Source organism: Wyeomyia smithii, chromosome 3 (genome assembly GCF_029784165.1).
Source record: "Wyeomyia smithii strain HCP4-BCI-WySm-NY-G18 chromosome 3, ASM2978416v1, whole genome shotgun sequence".
Taxonomy (NCBI): Eukaryota; Metazoa; Arthropoda; class Insecta; order Diptera; family Culicidae; genus Wyeomyia; species Wyeomyia smithii.
Window position 1 is genome coordinate 178,100,805 of NC_073696.1, and position 21,020 is coordinate 178,121,824.

Here is a 21,020-nt window from a genome sequence, read left to right on the forward strand (position 1 = left end):
TGCAGTTCAGCTAACACAGTGTATCTCGAACTTTTGGGTTTCGCGGCCCCTCAAGTGTTCCAGATACAAGTTTTGTTAAAACGTGGCTGTCATTACAAGAAAGAATAGTAGCTGACAAGCTACTTCCTTCGAACTTCATACTGAACAACCAAACTGAACATGAGTCAAAGATTTTAACATTTTGATTTTTTAGAAATAATTTCGCTCGGACAGATATAACCGGATATTATATCTTAGACTCGGAGAGGTGGCAACCCTGCACTCTCGCCAGAATTAATGATAATCCATGTATTCGGATTCACTATCTACGTATCTATATCATTCCAAAAATTATTGTTTTAATTCTAAGCACTCTGATCAAATATAAAACTTACCGCAAAGCGGCCGGCCATGGTAACATTTCCATAAATATGGTACGAAATACTCCAAAAACAAAGGACAGTTGGCATTCGAATAGCAATAGTCATGCATTTTACAACACCTGTCGATTCCGTCCAACGCTTTCCCGGATCCTAGGAAGCCACAGTAACAACCGTAGCCTTTGTAAATTATGGGATCGCATCCGGTGGAACATTTGATCATGGAGTAAAGATTGTACACACCACGCTTCGATCGGCCGTCTCTAGTCTGCAATGACTCGGTTGCGGTGCGCTCGATTTCGTCAGATTCATTACTAAAAAAAACATTTAAACAAATATTTTGTAAATATTTTTTGGTGTATATAAAATTCTAACTAAACAAATGAAAGCAAAAATGTTCAGAAAAATTGAACAGAAATTATACGAAATAATAGTCAATGATACTTCGTAGGACATTTGTTTCAGCTTCGATTTTGTTGATTTGCGAGTTTTGCTCATTATTAAACAATTAATAATTTTGTTTTTAATAATTTTTCTATCTTTGTAGATAAACTCATTTCCGAACCAAAAATAATCTATCACTGCCGTAAGAAACGTGAGCACTACGATCGCGTCCTCGCGGAGGCGGAGAATTGCTTCACAGGGCACGACACGAGGAGCTTCTATAGAACGATCAACGGAATCAGGAACCGGACCGTGTCAGTACCTGCCATGTGTAATGACAGGGAGGGGAACCTGATTAACGATAAATCGCAGGTGATCAGGCGTTGGAAGCAACATTTTGAAGTGGTGTTGAACGGTGAGGAAGACATGAGAGTCGTCGAGGGGGACAGGATAGAAATTGGGGAGGACGGACAAGCTGTGGACCACAAAGCCGCTGGGAAGGACGGCTTATCGGCCGAACTTTTCAAAGTCGGGAGTGAGCGGCTGTGTAGTCCAATTCACCAGATTATCCTAAGGGTATGATATGAGAAACAACTTCCTACGGACTGGTTGGAAGGACTCATATGCCCTATCTACAAGAAGGGACATAGACTGAGGAGAGTTATGCCTCGTAATTATCGAGGCATAACTCTCCTCAATTCCGCTTACAAAATTCTCTCCCGTATCCTGTTCCAGCGACTGAGGCCGTTGCAGAAGGCCTCTGTTGGGGAATACCAATGCGGTTTTCGAGTGGGGTGATCTACAACGGACCAGATGTTTACCTTGAGACAGATTCTCGACAAGTTTCGAGTACACAACTTGCAGACGCATCATCATTGACTGTAAGGCGGCGTACGACACAGTGAAACGCAACGAGCTGTGGCAAATAATACTAGAACATGGTTTCCCAACAAAACTAATTAAGCTGTTACGTGCGACGCTTGACGGTTTCACATCATACGTCAGGACAGCGGGTGAATTTTCGGACGAGTTTGTGACGTTAGATGGTCTGAAGCCAGGCTTTCGAACTAGCTGTTCAACATAGCTTTAGAAGGTGCAATATGAAAGGCAGGTGTGCAGAGGAGCGGCACCATCATCATTAAGTCTCATATGCTTCTGGGCTTCGCGGACGACATTAATATGATTGGTGTTACCCGTAGAGCAGTTGAGGAGACCTTTACCGCTCTCAAAAGGGAAGTTGCGAGAATTGGACTCACTATAAACGCTGCCAAAACGAAGAATATGGTGGCTGACAGAGAGCGTGGTAATTCTGCCGGTATTGGTGCTGCGGTGGAGATGTATGGGGATACTTTCGAAGCGGCCGACGAATTTGTTTACCTTTGTACTCTTGTTATTCGCGTTACGCGGCCTCCCCGGGCGAAGGTACGGGTTAACAAGGCTTTGTCACCGAACGACAGTTAAATACGCGAGCGGAACCGATAATCAAGGCGGACCAAGACTCCTGTTAGCAACGACTACCTGGCCTTTCCCGTTTCCTGCTAGTTGCCTTACTACAGCGAAGGCCTTTGCGTCTGAAAGGGGGAAATAGGTTACGTTCTAAAGGATTTTCTGTATACCAGTAAGGATCACTCTGGCCTGATTAAGTCTTCTAGCTAGTGTCCTCGCTAATGTGGAGGTCTATGCTTCTTGAAGAGAAATCAAAGAGTAATCACTTATTAATATAGGAAGGTTCGGTCCGTCCAATGAAACAACCAAATTCAGACTAACCATAAACTTCTATTTTATTCAATGAAAATTTCCTTATATACTAAATTTACGCTTACAATTCAATATTTACAATCAATGTATAATACAGTCTTTAAAGTACGGCAGCGCGAGCCACCTGCCTCAAAACGCTGACCCTACGTAATTACTATTTTGTTGCCAATCGTTCTACCTGTGAGTGCATGGCTACTACATGCTACCTGCGGGAGCATTCGATTGAAATTTGATCTTCTGTTTATTTACGTTTTGAGTTTATTGGCGCTGCTCGCGCGGGTTATGGAATTTAATTTTATCGCGGCAGTAACATTCCGGCCCCCGTAACTGAAAAGTTACGCCACCTTATCATCTGTCGTGATAAATATTATAATGCATCTTCATTTATTCTTATAATTGGTTTTGGCCATGGTTTATTTTTTCTGGGTTGAGGTAGTGGATATTGCGATAAGTTAATTTGTTGTCTCCTGGTTTTCTGTTGTTGCAATATATAATATAGAACAGTAACAATTATAGCTAAAAGAATTGTTGTTAGGACAATGATAATTAAAGTTAGCAAATGATGATTGCTTATCGGTTGGATTTTGCCACTTGATGTGGCTGTAATGTCTTCGGTTATGTCTGTATATGCGGCTGTTTGTTTTTCATCTATTTCGTGCGGAATTTCATTTTTAACTTTGAAAAAAATCTTCCTACTTTTTGATTCTCTAGTATTGCTTGAGTATGTTACACTGTTTTTTGAACGAATTTCGCATTCGGGTTCCATATAAATTATTGCTGCGTAATGTGGTGGTGTTGTGGTTGTTTGACCACAATGTATAATTATTTCTCGTGGATTCTGGGCATAATATAATACTACATTAGGATCAGACAATGTTATAATTTCAAAGTAATCGATTTCAAGTTGTTTAATTTTACACATTTCTCGTGGTAGTTTTTGCAGCATGGCAGCTACAATGCAATCTGGTTCCGTAAGGAGAGTATTTTGATGAGTCATATAATAACTTTCATTAAGTTTAGTTACATCTTTAGAAATATAAAAGTATTGTTCTTGGTGATTGATTGCTATAAATGAATTATTTATCGTTATGATGGATCTGTTGTAAACTATAGGGATTGGAATAATTCTGAATAGTTCGAATTTCTCTCTATTTATAATAATTGTTTTCATCATTATGTGGAGTGCATCTTTTTCAAGGTGATTTCATAATGGCTTGCAAATTGTTCTTTTGGAACCATACAATCATGTGGGATTTTCTCTTCTATTTTGACAAGTATTTGTAGCCTCTCTGTTTCTGGAATAGGATTTTGTTGAACTAATTTATACTTATTTAAAGTGCTTTCGGTAATTTGTCGAACGAGCACTATGGTTTCCAATAACTTTTTTACTGCAATATCAGCTCTTTTTGAATTATATTGGTTTGTTAAATGATCTAACTCTCCCTGAATACTAAGAATTTTTTTGCTGAGTTGTGTTTTCAAAGTGTTTGTTTTTTCGTCTAATGTATTAATGAGATTAGATAACTGATGTAACTTTAGATTATCTTCATGACGTATTATTTGTAGTTGGTCTTCTAAATCGTCACCTCCGAATACTAAATCTTTCAAAAACCCAAACATGCCTTTGCTGCGTTTCATTCTTTTCATTTTTTCTTGAAACATTGTTTGTATTTCTTCGATGGCAACTACACATTGTTGCTCTACTGCTATTGCTGATTCGATAATGATGTCGTCTTTAATTATTCTTGATATTTTACTTAATGCATTTCCTAAATTTGTTTGCATGGCTTTAATGTGTCTCATATCTTCTAGAGGTTTAATGTTTGTTTCTATTTCTGAGGTCCATAGTCCCCTTTGTACAATACACGTTCCTTCATGGTGAAATATGAGACCGTCCTTGTTGATCGGTTGAATTCTTAGGGGTGTTGCTGGAGATATGATTGATAACAACGTGGTGCTGAGTAGAAGTGCCTTAACCCAACTGCATGGTTTGATCCGCTTACTTCGTTTTGGTGTAGTTCGGGGTGGATGTTTCTTTAGATGTTGATCTCTTAGTTCCTTAATTTTGTCAATATCCAGTTTATTTCTTTTTCCCCAGTTAGAGAAATTTTCGTCCTCTAGTTTACGTTTCGTATTGATGACCTTGTCGTTGTTTGGATTGGAGTCGTTGCTTTTGTTGTTGTTGATTACGTTGTCCTTGATGCTAACGTCGTTGTGTATGATCATGACGTGTTCCTCCGGCATGTTCTTTGATGTGAGATGTTGAGCGTCTTCTGGTTTCTCCTTCTGTGTAACGTCGAGAACCGCTATTTTCGTCGCTGCTCTTTTTATAATGCCTTTTTCCGTTTGTATGTCAGCCTTTCTGACTTGTCCATCTTTATCGGGGTATGTTTTTATTATACGCCCCTTCAACCATCTTCCAGATGGTACGTTGTCGTCTGTGATGATGACGATATCGTTTTCTTCAAGTGGAATGATCTCCTCGGTCCATTTGTTTCTTTTTATTAATGTTGGGAGGTATTCTGTTTTCCAACGATCCCAAAAGAGTTGTCCGTAGTGTTGCGCTAGCTTCCATTGTTCTTTATTAAATCCATCTACTGTTGGTGCAATTGGGGATATATGTTCTCCTGCTCGTCCGATCAACATGTGAAACGGTGTTAGAACTTCATCGTCGAACGTTTCGAGCGGTATATGAGTAAGCGGTCTGGAATTTAGCAAAAACTCTGCCTGGATGAAGCCGGCTCTTAGTAGTTCTGGTGTAGGCCTTTTACAACTCTTAAACATATTTTTCAAGGAAGTCTTTATGATTTTTATTAAACGTTCCCATGCACCGCCGAAATGTGGTGCTGCGGGTGGGTTAAATGACCATTGTATTTCGAGTGCTGCCGATTGTCCTTTCTCCATCGTGGTGTTTATCTTATTCGCCCATGCTTGTAGCTCTTTTATTTCATTCCAGGCACCTATAAAGTTTGTGCCGTTATCGCTGTACATATGGGACACCTTTCCTCTTCTGTTTTGAAAGTTTTTGAAACATGTTAGGAAACTGTCGGTATCTAATTTTTCGGCCATTTCAATGTGTGCTGCTCGGCTCGACAAGCAGGTGAACAATACTCCCCAGCGCTTTTCTATGGATCTATGGACTCTTACTTCGAATGGGCCGAAGTAATCCACACCTGTATGTGTGAACGCATGTAAATATGGTTTTGCTCTAAAGTCGGGTAGCGCCGCCATCAGTGGTGGATTAGGTTTCGTTCTCCAGATGATGCATTGTTGGCAGTGTGTTTTAACATTTTTCAGCACGGCGCGTACTGCTAGAATCCAATATTTGGTTTGAAGTGCCCCGATTACTGTTTCATCTCCGTGGTGGAGGTATTTTTCGTGGTATGATCTCACAAGGAGATGGGTAATGTGGTGTTTTTGAGGAAGGATTATTAACTGTCTGGCCGAGTTTTTCAATGCGGATAAGTTTTCTAACCGTCCTCTGCTACGCATGACGCCATTCTCGTCCAGCACTGGTCGCAGGCTTGATAAAGGACCTTGCTTGGTTAATTGTTTATTTTTAATTAGGTCCATCATTTCGACAGGAAATGCTTCCCATTGTGCCTTTTTGTAAAGCGTATTTTCGACGATGTCTCGATCATTTCTGTTTATAGCTTTTATGAAATGTTTCCTTTCTGCGATCCAATTGACAAATTTCTTTAGTATACATAGGTGTTGAACTAGTTTCCAGTAATTTGAGTAGCGGTTTTCTCGTATGAAATCATATTGCTGTATTTCTGTTGTTATATGTAGTGCTAATATATCCTTAGATTCTTCTGAGGTTTCTTCAATTGGTTTTTGCGTAGGCCAGTTGTTTTCCTGAAGATGCAGGAATCCAGGTCCATTTATCCAAATAGATTTTCTTTTCACTTCCTTCGTTGCTTCGTCAGCTGGGTTTTGCAGCGATGGGACCCAACGCCACTGTTGTACGGTTGTTGTATCTAAAATTTCTCCTATGCGGTGAGCCACAAAAGGCTTATATTTACGATGATCAGATCGAATCCATGCTAAGACTGTTTGCGAGTCAGACCAATATATTTTTTTTGATATTGTCGGACGTATTTCATTTACTATTGTTTCTGCTAGCCGGGAGCCTAGCACAGCTGCTTGCAACTCTAATCGTGGTATTGAAAGTGTTTTAATAGGTGCTACTCTCGATTTAGCTGCCACAAGGCTAACGGAATTTCCGCATTTTATGTAAATTACTGCGGCAAACGCATTTTCACTTGCATCTACGAAAGTGTGAAGTTCTAGAGGTGCTCCGATTTTTATGTGAAGACTTCTTGGGATTTTTAGATTTCCCATCAGTTTTAACGTACTGATCCAATTTCGCCATCGGGGCAGAATGCGTGACGTGATTGTGTCGTCCCATTCCATCGATTCCTTATGTAATTCTTGGAGGATTATTTTTCCTTCTATAATTTTGTGCGATATTAATCCGAGCGGGTCATAGATACTCATCACGAATGATAGTACTTCTCTTTTTGTCGGTGTGTTTAATGTTTTTAATGCTTCTGCATTTAGTTTATCCAACCTTAGTTGGTAACTAAAATAATCGTGTTGTGTATTCCAGTGTAGCCCTAGGACCCTTTCTACGTGAGACTCTTTGTCAGTTATATCTTTCTTGTTTGAATCCATTAACCGGTTTTCGGGGAGTGAGTGAAGTAACTCGCGTTTGTTTGATATGAAGTTTCTTATGAAGAAACCTCCCTTTTCGTGAATTGTTATAACATCGTTGACTGTCTGAACTGCTCCATCTTGGGTGTGGAAGCTGTCTAGGTAATCGTCGACGTAGTGTTGTTTTACTATAGCGGTTGCTGCGGCGGGATGAGTTTTTTCGAATTTTCTCGCATTAAAATTTTTTACTATTTGAGCGCAGGCCGGTGAACAGGTGGCGCCAAATATCATGACCATCATGACGTATACTTCCGGTGGTTTTGATGTATCACAATCTCTCCATAAGAAGCGTAGTACGTGCTGATCTTCTGGACGAATTCTTACTTGATGAAACATTTCCTGGATGTCACCGCTTATCGCTATGTTTCCTTCTCTAAAACGTAGTAATATTCCGAAGATCGATGTTGTGGCGTCCGGCCCCGGTAAAAGGGTTGAGTTTAATGAGACACCCTTAACTTCTGCTTTGGCGTCAAACACTAATCTTGGTTTGTTCTTGTTTTGATTTATGACGATAAAGTGTGGTAGATAGTAAACTTTGTTTGTAGGTGTAAGTAATTCTGCTGGTGTTAATTTTCTGGCATATCCTTTCGCAACGTACTTTTTAAAGTTAAGTATGGCCCATTGCTTGAGTTTCTCATTTTTCGCAAGCATTTTCTCTGACAGAGTTAATCGTCTTAAGGCGTTTTGGTAAGTGTCAGGGAATTTGACATCGTCCTGTCTGAACAGCATTCCAATTTCATATCTATTCCCTAGATATTTCAGTGTGTCGTTGATTATTTCTTCAACTCTTTTGTCCTCCTTACCCTTTGGCAGACTTTCGACTGTTTTGACTCCAAAATCTTCTGTGCTGAGATACCGCTTCATCATGTTTCGCATCTCGTCGTTTTCCTGTATTGCCATGACATAGTCTTGTGCGATATTCAACTTGAGGTTACCAAAGAGAAACCATCCTAGTTTGGTTCTCATAGCCATAGGAGAATTCTCGTCTAACATTCTTCTGTCCATAGGCATTAGTAGATGCGCGTTGTCGAGACCAATTAGTATTGATGGTCGTGCTACCGTATAGCTTTCAATGGGTAAGTCTTTCAGATGATCGTTTTGTTTTTTCATAGCATCCATGTCTAGAGATTGAATTGGTAGCTGGAGGTTGTCAATTGTTCTTACGCCCTTCAGGATAAATGGTTTCTTTGAAGGTCCGACGAGTGTAACTTGTACCTGCCTGCTGTTCGATTGCTTGGTGATGTTTTGCGTCCAGGTGAGTTTGAGAGGATTCGAGCGTCCCTTTAGGCCGAGATTATCAGCAATTTGTTCCTCGATCAAAGTTAGTGATGAGCCGGCGTCTAAAAAGGCAAACGTATTTACTTCCTTTCCCTTGTTTCTAAGTGTTATGGGAATAATTTGGAAATAAATATTATTTCTGAATGTTTGATGGTGATTTGTAGTTCCAGAGTTAGAAGATGAAGCGTTTTCTGTGGTTACAAGCTTTTCTACGATTTCTTCTTTCGGCGTCGTCATCATTTTGTTGGCCTTGTCTACGTTTTTCTTATTTCTCGGATGTAGCCATCTACTATGTTTTTCCTGGCACTTATCGATGTCACATGTTCTAGCACGTTCGCAATCTTTCATTAGATGGTTTGCTCCTAGACACCCAAAGCAAAGTCGTTTTTGTGTAACAATTTTTCTCCTTGCTTCCGTGTTCATTTTTTTGAATGTATCACATTCATAGACTTTGTGGTCCTTTTCGCAAAATGGACATTTGTTGTAGAACTTTTTCCGGTTATCTTGGTGAATGTTTACTCTTGACTTCCTTTCAGAGCTCTCGATCGAAGGGTTAACCATCCTCTGAATTTTGGCGAGTGGTTTTATCCATTCATTCAGTATTTTTAAATCTGGACAATGAATGTTTTCTTTGCTCAATTCTTCAGCCCACTTTATTTGAATATTATAGGGCAATTTCTTTACTATAGTATCGACCAAACGAGGGTCGTTCAGATATTGAGCACAATTGATTACATTTATTGTACTCACGAGATTATCCAGTGCATCTGCTATTTCTAATAATGCACTTTTATTCTCCTTACGAATTTTTATTAGTTCGTGGAGAAGTTCGTTATAAATCGCTTCTGGTCGACCGTATGTTTCTTCTAGTCTTTCGATTATTTTCTTGACATTCTCCGGGTCGATCAGCAGTTGACTCACAGTTTTTGCGGCATTTCCACGCAGAACCTTCTGCAGCCGGTTTAAGTTTTCAAGATTAGTAAAAGCTCCTGCTTTTGTGGTTTCTTCGTATGTTTTCTTAAATTTTGGCCAATCTTTTGGCGCGCCATCAAACCTAGGCAAGTCAGCCAGAGCTTGCCTTTTCAGGTAGATTGTCCAATCTTCGTTTTGATTGGGTTGGGCCAGACTGATATCTGGAGTTGGTTCGGGTTTAACTTGGAGCTGCTTAACGAGAGCCTCCATAGTTTTCTGATGAATACGCAATATTTCTTCGGTTGTTGTCGTTCTTTCCGACGATGGTGTTCGTTTGCCTTTGGCTTGGGCTTCCAATTTCTTAAGTTTTTCTTCCATCTTTTGCTGATTTTCTGCAATCTCGTAGCATTTTTGGCATGTCCAGTAGTCCTCACTTCTCGGTGGGTCCTTCAGTCCCACACATGCCAAGTGGAACCAACGGTCACATTCGCAGCATTCCACAAGTACACCTTTCTCGTCGGATTCGATGCACATCCGACAGTGCCCATTCGGGTTATCCACAAACTTAACCATTTTGTTAATGTTAGGTTTTATTTCAAGTGTCCGTCACACTACCGATACCGCGCACGATCGAGTTAATAGAGTTTGAGTTCACTTGCTCCTCTCTGGAGCCACCATATGTTATTCGCGTTACGCGGCCTCCCCGGGCGAAGGTACGGGTTAACAAGGCTTTGTCACCGAACGACAGTTAAATACGCGAGCGGAACCGATAATCAAGGCGGACCAAGACTCCTGTTAGCAACGACTACCTGGCCTTTCCCGTTTCCTGCTAGTTGCCTTACTACAGCGAAGGCCTATGCGTCTGGAAGGGGGAAATAGGTTACGTTCTAAAGGATTTTCTTTTCTATTTTGACAAGTATTTGTAGCCTCTCTGTTTCTGGAATAGGATTTCGTTGAACTAATTTATACTTATTTAAAGTGCTTTCGGTAATTTGTCGAACGAGCACTATGGTTTCCAATAACTTTTTTACTGCAATATCAGCTCTTTTTGAATTATATTGGTTTGGTAAATGATCTAACTCTCCCTGAATACTAAGAATTTTTTTGCTGAGTTGTGTTTTCAAAGTGTTTGTTTTTTCGTCTAATGTATTAATGAGATTAGATAACTGATGTAACTTTAGATTATCTTCATGACGTATTATTTGTAGTTGGTCTTCTAAATCGTCACCTCCGAATACATATGTTATTCGCGTTACGCGGCCTCCCCGGGCGAAGGTACGGGTTAACAAGGCTTTGTCACCGAACGACAGTTAAATACGCGAGCGGAACCGATAATCAAGGCGGACCAAGACTCCTGTTAGCAACGACCACCTGGCCTTTCCCGTTTCCTGCTAGTTGCCTTACTACAGCGAAGGCCTATGCGTCTGGAAGGGGGAAATAGGTTACGTTCTAAAGGATTTTCTGTATACCATTAAGGATCACTCTGGCCTGATTAAGTCTTCTAGCTAGTGTCCTCGCTAATGTGGAGGTCTATGCGTCTTGAAGAGAAATCAAAGAGTAATCACTTAGTAATATAGGAAGGTTCGGTCCGTCCAATGAAACGACCAAATTCAGACTAACCATAAACTGGTCTATGCTTCTTGAAGAGACATCAAAGAGTAATCACTTATTAATATAGGAGTCTTGGTCCGCCTTGATTATCGGTTCCGCTCGCGTATTTAACTGTCGTTCGGTGACAAAGCCTTGTTAACCCGTACCTTCGCCCGGGGAGGCCGCGTAACGCGAATAACAACTCTCGTGACATGTGATAACGAGGTGAGCCGCGAGGTGAAGAGACGGATTGCGGCGGTGAATAGGGTTTATTACGGATTGCGTAGGCAGCTTAGGTTCCGTAAGCTACAGATCCGTACGAAATTTGCACTCTATAGAACTCTGATCCTCCCGGTGGCGCTAAACGGACATGAATCGTGGACGTGGAAGGAGGCCGATCGACGAGCGCTTGTGGTCTTTCGGCATAGAATCCTGTGATCAGTACTCGGAGGCAAACTAGAGAATGCGGTGTGGCGCAGGCGCATGAATCACGAGCTTTTCGAAGTATACAAACACGCTGATGTTGTCAAGCTGATGAAACACGGCAGGTTACAGTGAGCCGGCGGATGAGCGACCGGCAAAGATAATATTTAGCAGAGAACCGGATAGAGGCCGACGACTTCGAGGCAGACCTCGCACACGCTGGATGTGTGCTGTCGACGAGGATGCCAGAGCAGCCAGTGACTGGAGAGGAGACTGGAGAGTAGCAGCCCAAGACCGAGTTTTGTGGAGTCGTATTCTGGATTCGGCATAGGATCTCAACGGTCTGTCACCATAAAAGTAAGTGAGTAAGCTTCTTGCGATGCTTATCGGAAATTGAACAGGAGCTTGTACAAATCATATATGTTGAGTGTTCAAAAAAATTTCAAGCATAATCCTAAGTATTATTCAAAATTCAGCTATTCCACCGACAACATTTCTTAACGACGGAAAATCGAACTCTGATGCTGATACTTTTAACAGTTTGCTAAATTCTTCGCTTCTGTGTTTGCACCGAACATTGCTTCTGATCACGAGGTTGGACAAGCTGTTGTTGATGTTCCTGCTGATATTATTAATCTAAACACTTTCGAGACCACGCAACCGATGATTATTTCTGCGACCAAAAAGTTTATTTTTTTTTCTCTAGACCTGATGGCATTCCAGCCGTTGTGCATCGTCGATGTATTGCTGCATTAGTTCCCCACTCTTCTTAATTTTGAATAGCTCATTCGAACAGCGTAAATTCCAGGAAATCTGAAAACAATGATTTCTGGTTCCGGTGTTTAAAAATGCAGATAAAAGTAATTTCCGTAACTACCATGGAGTTACAAATCGCTCGGCTGCATCGGAATAGTTCGAAATTAATGTCAATCGAAGTCTTCTAGCTGGTATGAAGTGATATATTTCTACAGACTAGCATGGTTTTGTGTTCGTTTACCACGAATTTGTTGGAATTTACGCATACTTGTAAAATGCCAAGTGGACGTGGTTTCTACGGATTTGAAAACCGTATTCGACAGAATTGATCATCGTATACTATTGCGCAGATAAACCTGCTTGGTGCCCCTGACAGCTTAGTTGCATGGCTTAGTTCATACCTGTGTGATCGACTTGAGTGGTGTACTTCAAGGAAGTAACTTGGGACCGTTGCTTTTTACAATATTTTCGAATTATATCAATATTGCCATGGTGTGAAGCACGGAATTTGCCTCTAAAGGGGTGATCGGTGCAAGCTGATCAATCTCGACACCCTAGCTCAACGACGGAAGATTCAGTAGGCAACATTTGTCGCTAAGCTTCTGAAAAATGAAGTTGACTGTTCCAGATTGCTATTATTACTTGTTATTCGTGTCCCGTCGCGTGCTCTAAGGACTCCTATTCTTGCTCAAACATGGTTTCATCGCACAGCGTTTTGATTCAATGAGCCTGTGTCTTCGATGATACGTGCATTTACTCCTGTTGAAGATTTATAGGAATTTGGTGAGCGTTACAGTTGTTTCTTCAGTAGAGTAGCAAGATCTGCTTTACATTATGACGTTGACGATAATGATATATTAATATTTATTAAGACTTTTTGTTAGATGGATAAGTAAACTAATGACTAATTACTAATCTTCTTGAGCTAGAACATAACACCACTCCATTACGGAGCAGGTAAAGAAGCTACGAGTGACTATTTCGAAGAATTTTTTTCGGAGAAGATAAAAATGTTAATCATGTTCTTCAAAAAACTGTTCAGCATCGATACTGAGTTGTACAGCCGGTGAGTTTTGCGATGTATGGCTTGGTGGCGTCCAACCGTTTAAAAATTGTTTTAATTAATGCTGGTGTTAAAATCAATATCTCAAAGTATATCGTTATTTCAAAGAACCAAGTATGAAAGCCAACTTCTTTTAGGATACACACTCTGTTCTATTACATGATAGAGTGCCATGTCCTGGGACAAAGCGGACCCAACAATGGCCGAGATGCGATATGATCTACCATGCGGGTATTAATGAAGGAAAAAAAAAACCCAAATTAATCCACCTAGCGGTGAGACCCAGCCTTTCTCATTCAAACTTATTATATGTTAAAATAGATTTACTCGATTTAAGAGAAAAAATACTCCTTGAAAATTTCTGCTGGTTTCATTTTTCACTCTAAATAAGGAATTTCTAATAGCCAACAGCACAACTATACCGAACATTCAAAACCTAACATTCACACACATATGAGCATATATTAAAACATACATATGCAAATACCATGAAACAAATATGTTTCAAATATATCACGCAAAAAATCCAGATACCTACTCCTGATTACCGGAAGACATCCTAAAATCGCCAAATTTCGCCTAATCCGGGTATTTCGATGGCGAAGATGCCGACTTTCAGTTTCTGGAAAACAACTTAAGATGATTAGATATTATCCATTATGAGTATTGCGGAAGCGTTACACCCAGAGGCCAGAAATCAACTTTGGACGCCATTTTAAATTTCTAGATACATAGTAGCTTCCGATTTCTGGAAAACAACCTTAAAGGGACAAACAATACCCAATGTTTTTCAGGAACATTATCCCAGGGTTGGCAAGTCGGGAGTAAACTCCATATGGGTCATTCCATACGAAGTGTACATACCACTTGGACACGACCATCACAGATTTTGCTCAAAGTTGAGGGGATCATTCATCTGCTGTCTCTTTGGAAAAATCCCAATTTTGGTATCGATTGGAATACCCCTCGCTCTGTGGGACCCCCCTGTTTATAGCAAAGTCACGCATTTTTTGTTCAAAATCTCTTTTTTCTTTTTCTTACAATTCATAGACGTAAGATGTCCGAAAATACTGATAGATGATTTTTGAAGAAAATAAACCAAGGAATCCAGAAAAATATAAGTTTTGACCGGAAGTGTTGCCAGATGAATTATTTTTGTATTTGAAAACTAAATTTATATTTTTCGGCAAATGCAGCCATTTTGATTTTAAATTTGAAAATTTAATCGTGTTCCTTGGAAAATTTCACATAAGAAACAACTATCATCCCGAGGTAATTTGAGCCAATCTCGAGATATAACATTTTTATGAAAACAGTTGTAAACTTCGTAATTATTTTTTTTACAATTTATTTTGTATTTTAAAACTAAATTTACATTTTTCGGCAAATGCAGCTAATTTTATTTTGAATTTGATGGTTTCATCGTATTTCTCAGAAAATTTTACGTAAGAAGCACTTACCACCCCGTGGTAATATGAGCCAATCTTGAGATATAACATTTTTACGAAAAATTAATTACGAAACTCAGAATTATTTTCGTAAAAATGCTATATCTCGAAATTGGCTCATATTACCTCGGGATGATAGTTGTTTCTTATGTAAAATTGTCCAAGGAACACGATGAAATTATCAAATAAAAATTGCTGCATTTGCCGAAAAATGTAAATTTAGTTTTAAAATACAAAAATAATCTATCTGGCAACACTTCCGGTCAAAAATAATATTTGTTTCTGGATTCCTTGATTTATTTCCTTCAAAATTCATCTATCACTATTTTTCGGGTGTCTTACGTCTATAAATTGTAAAAAAAAAAATTACGAAGTTTACAACTTTTTTCGTAAAAATGTTATTTCTCGAGATTGGCTCAAATTACCTCGGGATGATAGTTGTTTCTTATGTGAAATTTTCCAAGGAACACGATGAAATTATCAAATTTAAAATCAAAATGGCTGCATTTGCCGAAAAATGTAAATTTAGTTTTCAAATACAAAAATAATTTATCTGGCAACACTTCCGGTCATAACTTATATTTTTCTGGATTCCTTGGTTAATTTTCTTCAAAAATCATCTATCAGTATTTTCGGACATCTTACGTCTATGAATTGTAAGAAAAAGAAAAAAGAGATTTTGAACAAAAAATGCGTGACTTTGCTATAAACAGGGGGTCCCACAGAGCGAGGGGTATGCCAATCGACACCAAATTTGGGAATTTTCCAAGGAGACAGTAGATGAATGATACCCCCAACTTTGAGCAAAATCTGTGATGGTCGTGTCCAAGTTTGTGCTTTTTCTTGGTCACTTCGTATGGAATGACCCATATTTCAATTTGAAACCCGATTTGGCAGCTTCCTGTTTCTGGAAAACATCCTCAAATTGTCAAATACAATACAATGAAGGTATATCCACTCTTTGGGTACTAGAATTTTGATGTTATATATAAAGTAATAATTTAGGTATGTGAAATTTGACGGAATATTTGTGCTAAAGAAAAAGTGAAGTGATGACTTTTAATTTCAACTTCAATCCCGAGCAAGGCCGCAAACATTGAAATAGTACAATATCAAATTTAAATGATGTTGAGGCCACACATTTTGATTGTAGCTATAGTTCTAAACAGTCTCCGGGTTACGTTTCTTTCTATAACTTACAAACCACATGTTTAAACATTATGAAATTAATTGTTTAAGGGTTTAAAAGCCCTTTGATTTGAATTCAACTATGTTCATAGCTTCTGAGATATAAGAGCGATTTTTACATTTTGACGCAGCGCCAAAACTAAAAGTTTGATTACAATGAAATTCAATAGCAACCTAAACGGCAAATAGACCCTCCATTTGACACCAAGATAGGAAGAATCGGTCAAACCAGACTCACAGAAAAGTGAGTGCAAAAACCTAAATTAATCCACCTAGCGGTCAGACTCAGCCTTTCTCATTCAAACTTATTATTTGTAAAAATAGATTTACATGAATGCTTAAATCCAATAAATGTTTATCCACTTTTTGGGTTCTAAAATAATGATGTTGTAATAGAAGTATAAAATATGAAATTTGACGTAATGTTAGTACTTAAGAAATAGCGAAATAAAAGCAATGACTCTTAATTTCGAACAATTTAATCACGAGCGATGCCGGGAACGTTCAGATAGTACGATACCACATTTAAATCATGTTGAGGCCATATATATTGATCGAAGCAGGTAAAGTGTTGAATAGTCTTTGAATTTCTTTTTTTTTTCTAAAACTTTTCAACAGCATATCAAATTGTTATGAAGTTTGTTATTTGTAAGTTTGAGAGATGACACTAGTTATGTTCAAATAAATCGTGTAATACTTGAGATAATAGACTTTCGTTGTTTTACAAATTAAAACATAACGCTTGCTTAAGTTTGATTACAATCAAATGAAAAGGTAACGTATGGGGCAGCCAAACTTTGAAACCACGTGTTCAATCATAATTCATCAGTTAACCCTTACCTAGCCCGTTTATCTGATATCAATATTGTTCAAATCGGTTGTGTAGTTTCTAAGATAATGAAGTTTCGTGATTTTCACATTTCGATACATTACAGACGAAGTTACAGTCCGATTACTGCAAAATTCAATAGGGCTCTGAGAAATATGAGTGAGTCCAAGTAAGTTGTCTTGGAATATGTTTCTTTTCATAACTGGATTTCACATTTTTAAACATAACAGGTAAAGTAATAATCCGTTTGTAAAAAAAATCATTAGGGTCTTATGGGGCAACAAGACCTTTCATATGACACTAATTTTATAAAAATCGGGCCAGCCATCTCTGAGAAACATGAGTGAGATTAAATAGTCTCTAGAACACGTTTCTTTCCATGACTTCTGAACCACATGTCTAATCTTCATAAAATTCGGAAGTTAAGGGTTTTTAAGGTAGCCCGTTCATTTGAAACTAATTTTAATCAAATCAGATGTGTGGTTTCTGAGATATTGATGTTTCGTGATTTTTACACTTTAATACATAACCTCTAAACTAGAAATCAGATTACAATTAAATTCAATGGGGTCTTATAGGGCAACTAGACCTTTCATTTGCAATTAATTTCATTGAAATCTGTTCGGTCAGACCATCTCTGAGAATAGTGAGTGCGAAAAAAGGTGCACATACACACGTACACACCCACACACAAACATATACACCTATTTATGCTTATATGCAGAAAATGCTCGATTCGTCTAACTGAGTCGAGTAGTATATGACATTCGGCCATTTGGATCACTTTTCTACCTTTTTATTAGCCAGTGATCGTTAGGAGGAAGTCAATATGTTTACTTTCATTATGTGATTTCACATTTTCATGAACAACGGACAAAGTTACAATCCGATTGCAATGAAATTCAATAGCAACCTATGGGGCAACTAGACCTTTCATTTGACACTAATTTTGTGAAAATCAGTTCAGCCATCTCTGAGAAAAATGAGTGAGTTTAAACAACCTCAGGATAACTTTTCTTTACATAACTTTTGAACCATATGTTTAATCATTACGAAATTCAAAAGTTAAGGGTTCTGGAGACAGCCCGATCATTTGATACCAATTTTATTAAAATCGGTTGTGTGGTTTCTGAGATATTGATGTTTCGTGATTTTTACATTTTGATACATAACCTCTAAACTAAAAATCCAATTGCGATGAAATTCAATAGCAACCTATGGGGCAACTACACCTTTCATTTGCAATTAATTTCATGAAAATCGGTCTAGCCATCTATGAGAAAAATGAGTGAGAAAAAAAAGTTGCACACACACACACACTCACACACACACACTCACACTCACACATACATACATATATACATACATACATACATACATACAGAAAATGCTCAGGTCGTCGAAAGAGGTCGAGTGGTATATGACATTCGGCCATTGGGACCACTTTTATACCTTTTGTTTTTCCAGTGATTGCTATACCTTTCTAGGAGAAAGGCAAAACTGAGCATTAAATGTCGAATAGAGAGAGTATCAAAATAACAATCTGTGCATAATTTTACCCACATTTATTAAATAGCACAAAATTGACCCGAAACCACAATTTTTACAATACATACTCGTCGTTTATGGTGCAAAATTTTAATTGCATCTTTCCTAGTGCGTGCCGACTAGTTTACAGCAAATATAGTTTACCGGTTTGACCACCGTCGTAATTAGGTTACAACCTGCTGTCCATCCCAACCGGTTAACTCGGCAAAATCTTCTACACAAACAAGCGAACCCACAGAAAGCATAGACATTTAATTTTTGCGCACGATGGCAGGACCGCAAAGATTGAAAACATAAACTTCCGTTTCGTACAATTGCATAATCGAGAGAGTAAGAAAAGAGGTACCTGCAGCAAACGGCATTAATAAAAACTAAATCTAATAAACGTGTGTAAGAGCGAGCCGCTGCGTCTGGTTCTGCGCCTTTGCAAACACTCAGGCGCCATTCATCAATAATCAAGTACGTACATTTGCGCTTTGTGATTCCATCAGAAATACCGTGGGTCAGGGTATAATTGGAAATTTCACAAAATATACACATCAAGCTGCACAATGGGGATATATATATATATATATATATATATATATATATATATATATATATATATATGTATATATATATATATATATATATATATATATATATATATATATATATATATATATATATATATATATATATATATATATATATATATATATATATATATATATATATATATATATATATATATATATATATATATATATATATATATATATATATATATATATATATATATATGTATATATATATATATATATATATATATATATATATATATATATATATATATATATATATATATATATATATATATATATATATATATATATATACATATATATATATATATATATATATATATATATATATATATATATATATATATATATATATATATATCTATGGTGTTTCGGCTTGCAGTCTTCTCTTAAAAGATCAAAACAGAAGTTTGTCTACTGTCCTACGTTTCGGCTGAGTGTATTTAGCCTTCTTCCGGGAATTACTGTATAAAACATTTTAACAATTTAGTGTGAGGAGTGTATAGGCATTGCGTGTACTTACTAGGTTTCTGTCTATCGTCATTAACTGTAATATTTCTACGTGTAAGCGTCCTGTTATGTACATCAAAGGTGTTTGATTGTTCTATGTGCTTTTGAAAAATAAACTTTTTTGTATGGTTTTTAAAGTTCACTATACTTTACTGCTTCGGCGTGTTGTCACTACTCTTGTGGGTATTACTGTAATCTAGTTTATGCTGTTTACTATCTGTTGCTGTTTGTTTCTGTGTTTGTCTATTGCATGCAAGATGCCAGCGAATGTAGCATTTAGTCCGTCTACGTCGGTGCGTTTGTTGACTGTGGATGTGTCGTTGTAGATCCATACCATCTCGAGCAAGCTCAGAGATGATTTCCTGTGTGTGAAGTCCAATATTTTGGTTTCGGTAAGGTTAAACCGATGACGCTCGTCGATACAATGGGAGATGAGTGCTGTTTTCTCTCTGAGAGAACGTATTGCGGGGTCGGTGTATGAAAGTCCTGAGTTCAACAGCTGATCGAGTTTGTTTATGTTGCTCTGGTGGTTGGAGAGTCTGCTCTTAAGCAGATTGCTGGTCATGCCAATGTAACTTTTGTCACAGTTGCTGCAGGGTATTTTATATATGACATTATGTTTAAGTAATGCGGGAACGGGGTCTTTGATCTGGGTGAAAAATTTGCTCACGGTGTGTGTACATCGCGTTGATACACAAACTTCTGGGTACTGCTGTTTCAATATCCTAACTATATGAGGCGTTAACATCGGTATATACGGTATCGACCGATATATTCTTTCTGCTGCGGGTGTATTGTGGGTGGTTTGGATGTTCTTAGCGGTTTTCATTCGATTCCAGCATCGATTGATTAAATTGAGAGGATAGTCATTTAATTTAAGCTGTTGAACTATAATGTTTCTCTTCTGGGTATCAGTTAAGTTGGTGGATAGATCGTTTACTCGTGATATGAAATTGGAAGCTATATTAATTTTTAGCGACAGTGGGTGGATGGATCGGTAGTTCAATAGTCGTCCGGAGGCAATAGTTTTCGTATAATATTCAGTGCGTATTGAGTTATCAGCTTGTCGTATGAGTGTCATATCCAGATATGCTAGTCGTCCGTTCTGTTCCTCTTCTATGGTGAATTGAATGTTGCTATGATATGAATTAAAAGCTGTCAGTATTTCGTTTTTCTTATCTTTGGGAATTATAAGAAACAGATCATCGACATATTTGCGTATTGTGTGAACAGGGAAACAAATGTTGCGTAAAACGGAGTCAATGAGTGGTTCCATAATGAGATCGGAGAGTATCGGTGAGAGAGGATTTCCCATGGCTGCACCCGCTATTTGAGAGTAATATTGATCTCTGAACATAAAGTAACTTGAATCCAAGCAGAAGTTGACGATTTCCAGGAACAGATCCAAATTGATATTGGTATTAGTTCTCAGCGATACCCAACTGTTTATGGTATTACGGATAATTAATTCCTTGGGAATGTTGGTGAACAGCGATATGACGTCCAGTGATATCATTTCGCATTGCGGTGGAATGGTAATGTTATTCACGTATTGGCAGAAGCTGCGGGAATCACGTACGTTGTATTTGGTCTGGATGGACATTTGGTATATTTTGCAGACATATTTAGAAAGATTGTAGCTCGGACTAGTCATTCCAGGGACCACGGGACGGA

General features: G+C 38.2%; 1 protein-coding gene across 3 annotated transcripts in view; it reads right to left on the reverse strand.

Moving 5' to 3' along the window:
- LOC129726665 (uncharacterized) overlaps positions 1–21,020 on the reverse strand; it is a 47,677-nt gene that overhangs the window by 1,579 nt on the left and 25,078 nt on the right. For 2 of the 3 annotated variants that reach the window (XM_055683621.1, XM_055683619.1), the window contains exon 4: positions 375–673. In XM_055683621.1, the coding sequence (XP_055539596.1) occupies positions 375–673 (299 nt within the window). Of the gene's footprint in view, positions 1–187; positions 314–374; positions 674–21,020 lie in introns of those variants that run through there. The other variant, XM_055683622.1, reaches the window with a different exon arrangement.